This window comes from Micromesistius poutassou (genome assembly GCF_964030765.1).
Source record: "Micromesistius poutassou genome assembly, chromosome: 8".
In the NCBI taxonomy this organism is placed as follows: domain Eukaryota; kingdom Metazoa; phylum Chordata; class Actinopteri; order Gadiformes; family Gadidae; genus Micromesistius; species Micromesistius poutassou.
In genome coordinates, this window is record NC_140278.1 from 11,035,432 (window position 1) to 11,042,689 (window position 7,258).

At 41.7% G+C, this 7,258-nt stretch overlaps 1 protein-coding gene across 1 annotated transcript in view; it reads left to right on the forward strand.

Moving 5' to 3' along the window:
• The window catches only part of trhra (thyrotropin-releasing hormone receptor a), a gene marked incomplete at both ends in the record, with an annotated part of 3,113 nt that extends 623 nt beyond the window's left edge, over positions 1-2,490 (forward strand). Inside the window, 2 exons of the mRNA XM_084471398.1 lie at positions 1-184; positions 2,050-2,490. The exon at positions 1-184 is cut by the window's left edge and continues 623 nt beyond it. Of these exons, the coding sequence (XP_084327524.1) occupies positions 1-184; positions 2,050-2,490 (625 nt within the window). The remainder of the gene's footprint in view (positions 185-2,049) is intronic.
• Between the last annotated feature and the right edge of the window lie 4,768 nt (positions 2,491-7,258).

Here is a 7,258-nt window from a genome sequence, read left to right on the forward strand (position 1 = left end):
TTACGTACTGCCGCTCATGCTGGCCACAATCCTGTACGGACTTATTGCGAAGATTCTTATCCTGAACCCGCTGCCTTCAGACCCCAAGGAAAAAACGAAGAAATGGAAGAAGGAGCTGCAGGGAGGGAGGATCATCACAAGTACAAATACTTCTAGCAGTACAACAGCTGCGTCCCGTAGACAGGTGGGCTCTTGTTTGTTAATTACGTTTGCTTTGTGTTGACCTTCTCTCTGTTAATGTTTGTTCACTATCTATTTCTCTCTCTCTCTCTCTCTCTCTCTCTCTCTCTCTCTCTCTCTCTCTCTCTCGCTCTCTCTCTGTCTCCCTCTGTCTCTCTCTATCTCTCTCTCCACTCACACTTTTTCTGCTCCCGCTCTTTCTCTCTTTCCCTTGATCTGTCTGTTTCTGTCTCTGTCTCTCTCCCTATGTCTGTGTCTGTGGTCTGTCTCTCTCCTTATGTGTGTGTGTGTGTGTGTGTGTGTGTGTGTGTGTGTGTGTGTGTGTGTGTGTGTGTGTGTGTGTGTGCGTGTGTGCGTGTATGTGTGTGTGCAGTCTTGCGAAAAACCAGAACAAATTAACCGTTACAAAATGTATATAATGCATAAGTGTATCTACCAAACTCTGTCTGTAAGCCATGTTTACTGTATTCCTCTCCCATTTATTCACATTTTATGTTGTTCAGTGTATAAGGTAAGACACAGAGAGGGAACAGTTGTAAAACAACAGCAACCGTGTGTCAGGCCTGTGATTTATGTTCGAGGGGCTGCAGATTGCTTATCAGATCAGCTTCTTGAATGACAGGGGAGGGGGGGCGCGGTTCCCTGAAGGGGCTCTATGCTGATAATCTGATTGGCCAGTGTGATCAGCAAAGCCATAGTCTCTGTATCCTCACCTTTTACATAAACAATACACCTGAGACTGTTTTTCCTCTGTAGAATTTTCCAGAATAAAGGAAAAGCAAACATGTATTGCATTGATTTGTATGGACACATTCCCAAACACATACACATGCACGCACACACACACACACACACACACACACACACACACACACACACGCACACACACACACACACACACACACACACACAAGCAGATGTACACTAATATATAGCGAGAAAAAAACAGATGTTGTTAACTAGTGTGCAATTATTGACTATTATGTGCAGGTGCAATCTGTTTACCAGCCGTTTATACAATTAGACACAGATCAGTGGAGCAGGGACCCCAACCCTTAAATATGGAATAGTATTTCATGAGCTGATATCAGTAGTTCTGCCTGGTTAATTATAGCACCTTCCTTCTTATGGAAAAATAACGAATTGAATAAGCATTTAATAAATATTGAACGCATGAATAACTGTTTATAATTTTTTCATTTGCACCTCCAAATAAATGTCCTAAATAGAAGGAATAACACAACAGCTCTCTGGCTAAGCAGTGTAATGATGCTGCCACACAGGGAAGGACTCTTCTAACTCTTGAGCTAACCATAGGGATAAGCTAGGATGTGTATACTACCGTCAGGGATGGTTTGTCCGGAGGAAACCTTTGACCTATAGCAGGAGATCAATTAAAGGTGTTGATGGTCATATGTAAGAATGTGTTACAAATGGCAGTCATCAGTCAGCTGTTATCAGTGGAATGGGCTCTGAGAAGTTGACTGTGCCTTTAGGCTTCTGACCAATCAGGGCTGATCCCCTTGCCTGTTAATGACAGTTGTGTGAAATGCAACAGATTATCCCTATCAGAGAAACATAGGAGGGACAGAGCAAAGAGGGAAGGGGAAATGGTTTTGTTGTTTAGGTTCAAAACCTTGCTCTCTTCCGCTCTCCGCTCTCTTTTCTGCTCTGTCTTTACAACCCTCAAAACGTACCTTTAAATTATTTGAATGATTGCCAAATTTGCTCTCTTGTTCGAACAAATTGTCCAGAAAAAGTCTATTTTCCTTATTCAGCATTTGTGTGCTGAATAAGGAATCAATGTTTGTTCGATTAGACGTTCACTCCAACTGTATTAAGTCTCTTTATTGCCATGCGTTTCACCAGGTGACCAAGATGCTGGCTGTGGTCGTCATCCTATTTGCGTTGCTATGGATGCCGTACCGAACCCTGGTGGTGGTCAACTCCTTCCTGCACACCGTGTACCAGGACTCAAACTTCCTGCTCTTCTGCCGGCTGTGCATCTACCTGAACAGTGCCATTAACCCGGTCATCTACAATGCTATGTCGCAGAAGTTCAGAGCCGCGTTCAAGAAGCTGTGCCACTGCGGGCCCCGGCGGACCCCGAAGCCGGCGTCCTGCAGTGTACAGCTGACCTACAGTGTCATTAAGGAGACGTCCAATGGGGAGAGCCCTGACCACTTCACCACAGAGATGGATGAGCTGGCCAGGCCCACCAATCACTTCCTGCCCAGGAGCATACTGCCTGCCAATCACAAGATGTCTTATGAGGACCCCCACCTGTCAGCAAGTGTTGGAAAGGCCTGACGGATAAAAATGATTAAAAGAAATATTAATATATTATATATTTGAACCTGTAGATGACAGCTGCCATGTTCTCTTGAAGAAACATGAGGTTTATGCCCACTTTTTACGCTATTCAGAATTAGAATTGAAGTACTGTATAATAATGTTGAAGAACTGCTTCCAGTGGCCTTCAGTTCCCAGAGCTTCTCATTGAAATATAGAATGTTATAAGCTAAAACCCTGATACTTGTTATGTTGATTAGCCATCACATATTGGGATATATATACAAAAATGTATTTAATAATTTCTTCAATAATAACAATTATTTTAAACTTTGACATGACTGCCTCACAGTAGTTATTATGAAAAAGCACACAGAAAGAACAAAGGTTACAAAATGTTCCCGAACAAATCCTAAAGGTTGCATTTTGGACCCATCAGATCCCATAAGTGGACACAGGAAGATGATGAGCTTTATGAGCTGTGATGGAAAACATTGAGACGTTTTTTTGCCAAATCAAAATGTAATTCTGAATGTTCTTGGTTGGTGGATGAAACAAAGATTTAGTTAAGAACATTTTAAACACAAATTGTACAATTACACAGAATGGAAAGAAAGACTCACTCACATTCACTCCTCTCAATTATTATGTAATTTGTCTTCGGCATGCTAAAAGTAATATTTATCAGACATCAGACCACACACTTTAAGGTTGATGAGTGAAAAGCCTTTTTAAAAAAGCGGCTCTTACAAAAGTTACCAAAGCTTGGGTTCAACGTTAGGTGTAATGAATACAGGGTTAAGTGCAGAAAGTAAAACTTGAGTCTCTATCTTTACAAATGTCAGGTTGTCAAATCATTCAGACAAGCAGTTGGCAGTCTTTTCCGGATAGTGGTCAAGGCTACATGTGGCAGTGCATTTTATGGGATGTTTCGCCTTAAGATAAAACACACACAAAATGGATGGATTGTATATACTGTATACACTGACACTGTGCCATAACTGTCAAACATTTTGTTACAGTGTATCGACGTCATTATATTTATAACATTTAATATTTTAAAATTGGATTAATTTTAAATGTAGGCTTATATATATATTTATATATACATATAAAGAGACAAGGAGAGAAAGAGAACCTACAAGGTAGTGAATCCTTTATAGACGTCATTGTTGCTGAATGAAAATAATCGGATATGTTACTTTAGACTTCTGTGTGTACTCTGAAATAGCTTGAATTGATCGTGCCGTGCAATGTGTCATTCTCCTCGACCCAGCAGGAGACTTGTCAGTTATTTTTAAAACATTAGTTATCTTTGAAATGTTGTTCTGATCAATATGTGATTCCAAACCAATCATCCAAGGTTATTAATCTGTAATGAAAAAAAAAAGGTTTTGGAAGTCTGTACCTTTGTAAAGTAGCCTATATACCTCTGTCATGCACTTTCATTCACTTCTGTAGTCTCATCACTTGGGTTTCCAGCAGGTGACAAAAATGTGCAATTGTGTTTCATTTGAGTGGGGAAAAAAGCAAGGTTATTAGTTAAATCTTGTTCAATATGTTCCGCTTCGCTCTGTTGCCAGCATGAACTCAGAGCTTTGTGCGCCGTCTTCATGTCGATGGCTAAACAATCTCACCACCAAGTCTCTGAAGAGATGGCTTTTTTTGCGCTGTGACACAGTCCAGCTTTGGTTGTTCTGTTGTGTGAGCTTTATTTTGTATTCTGTATTGGTAATTTGTCGATAATAAATTTAATACAGAAATAATCTTCATGCATTGTTTGTGATGCCGTACAAATTAATTACACAACACAATAACGTTCTGGCACTGGTGGCTGGCTCCTCTTCCTCCTCTTCCTCGTCCTCCGTCTACCCCACAATCATCTATAAAGCAGGGGGGTGATGAAGCGACGGGGATCCCTGTCGCCACCATGAATCAGACCCAGGCGGCTCCGTGAGACACATGGAGTGTTTGGGGCCATTAATAATCAAAGACACGTCTCCTGGTCATCAATTCACTCAACATTGTAATATCCCAGTGATAAATGTATTTATATTTGTAGGTAATACCTTTCTGATGCCAAAACACACACAAACACACACACACACACACACACACACACACGCACACACACACACACACACACACACACACACACACACACACACACACACACACACACACATGCACAAAAAGCCAACACACATGGACACACGTGCACAAACACAAACACGCGCACTAGATGATTCACCGATTAAACTGTAATTACCTGTTACGTCTCAGCTGGGTGTTCTCCCCAATCCCGTCTGATTAATTTTTTGATACGTTTTCCTGGCACCTGCTAATCCGCACGGGGATTTGCAAGTATCCGTTGTGGTGGCGGAGTTATTCTTCAATAATTTGAAGGATTAACTGCCCTCAAACAACATGTCCTCTCTCCGATCCTACAGAGTGTGACTAAACACATACGTCAGCGAGCCATCCGATACGGCCGCACACTACGACCAGTCCTTATTGACAGGATATATAACACTTGAAGGGGTGCTACATGTTCGATTGAGAGTTGTTTTCAAAGTCCACCCTCCGCAGAAGTTTATCTATGTGAAGAGGTCACTGGCACAGTCCTGAAAGTAGCCCTTACTAAACATTGATTTTTTTGTTCTTGCTTCAGTGGATTATTTGAGCCACAGCTGCCAGTCCCATCTGGTGGCAGAGATGAGCAGGTATACATGTTATACCTGCTTACTTGTTTGAAATCAAATGCCCCGGTAGCATGACATGAGGTTGACCTGCATGGACAGGTGGTGCTAGGGGGTCGCATGAGATCAGGTCACATCTGAGTCCCTGATCAACACCTGGCTGTTCTCCCGGAGTGACAGAAAGACCATGTACAGCATTCAGTTGAGTATAAAGAAGAGCATATAGTAAAGCATTCCGGCGTAGAGCATATAGTAAAGCATTCAGCAGAGCATTCAGTACAGCATTCAGTACAGCATTCAGTAGAGTATAAAGTAGAACATATAGTAAAGCATTCCGGCATAGAGCATATAGTAAAGCATTCAGTAGAGCATTCAGTACAGCATTCAATAGAGCTTGAGAGAGTGGATTATATTTGCTATGGTTTAGAGATCCTCAAATGGTGAAGCTGAGTTGTCGGCCAGTTCAAAATCATCCAGAAATCCAAAGAACTAGAGTCGCTAATTGCCAAACAGCTGTGTCAATAAAACAATGGCATTTGGGCTCATTTAGCAGCCCTCCGCCTTCCACTTGTATAGAAGCTAAAAGGCTGACCATTCATCTATCTGACAAAGAGGGTAAACGATGCCTATCCCTCAACACGGTGCAGTCAGCAGATTGCACATTAATTATAAAAGCACAGATAGGCTGTGTTCGTAATGGATATTTCCTGAAATAGTTGACGACCTTGGGCGGTAATATATATTCAACTGTTTAGCTTCTATTACTGCAAATGATGCTGAGTATAATGACATCAAGGGATGCATGTATGAGACTGTATATATTAGAAATTGGTTGGTACGTGTGGTTTTGCATTGCAACTTTAAACTACCAACCATGTATACAAATCTAAAGAAGGTTAAAATCAATGTTGCATTGCTTTGTCAATTGCATTTTCATCCCAGTGAAATGGTTCTCCACTACCAAGAGCGAATCATTGTAGAGAAATAATAATGTTGTTGTTTGCAAGCCAGTAAAACTGTCCAGGGCCTATCTGGGGGCTCCAGGCATTTTGGCGATGGTCTTGCTTGACCTGGTCAAACAGTATAGACTAAGACACTTGATGGTTATCACAGCATCCGCTATCGAGCAGAAAACAACACAACCGTATAAAACCTGAGGAGGAAACAACAATCCACACACACACACACACACACACACTTACACACATACCGGTACACACATGCACACACATGCAATGGCACACACACAAACACACACACACACACACACACACACACACACACACACACACACCCACACACACACACACACACACACACACACACAAACAAACACATATTCATACACACAAGCACATGCACACACACACAAACACACGCATATGCATACACACATATGCACACACACGTAGCACCACAAACATCACTCCCGACCATCAGACACACTTCAATGGCATCAATGACATTCGAGACATGGAGTAGCTTAGCTTCCCCAATATTGACTCTAGTGGGTGGAATGTATCAGTCAACTTAAAAAAGCTCAACCTGTTTTCAATATACAACCAAGTCACCAAAGTGGGCACGCAAAACCTAAGATTTAAGTCCTAATCAAGAATCATTTGTTCATGTTAATTAGAACTATATCATATTAAGTTATTGGAATGTCTAACTTTGTAAAAGAGGTTGTGTGGGGGTTTGTGTGTGTGTGTGTTTGTCTTTGTTTCTATGTGTGTGTGTGTGCATGAGCGTGTGTGCATGAGCGAGTGTGTGTGTGTGTGTGTGTGTGTGTGTGTGTGTGTGTGTGTGTGTGTGTGCTAGGAGGGTCCCTAGATGGTTATGAGTGGAATGGAATTGTAGAGCTTGAGAGGTCTGTGTTCAACATGCCAGTTGTGCTAACAAGGACTTCCGAGTGCCTTATATCCACTCCTGAATGTATGGCGTGTAATCCTGGATCCGTCCAATTACAACCATGTATGAGTCAACTACATCCATGCTGTTAAAAATAGGACAATGGTGATTTTAAGGGGGTTGGTCATGTCTGACTTCCAGTAATTTACTGGATTCACTCCAACGATTGGTGTAACTTG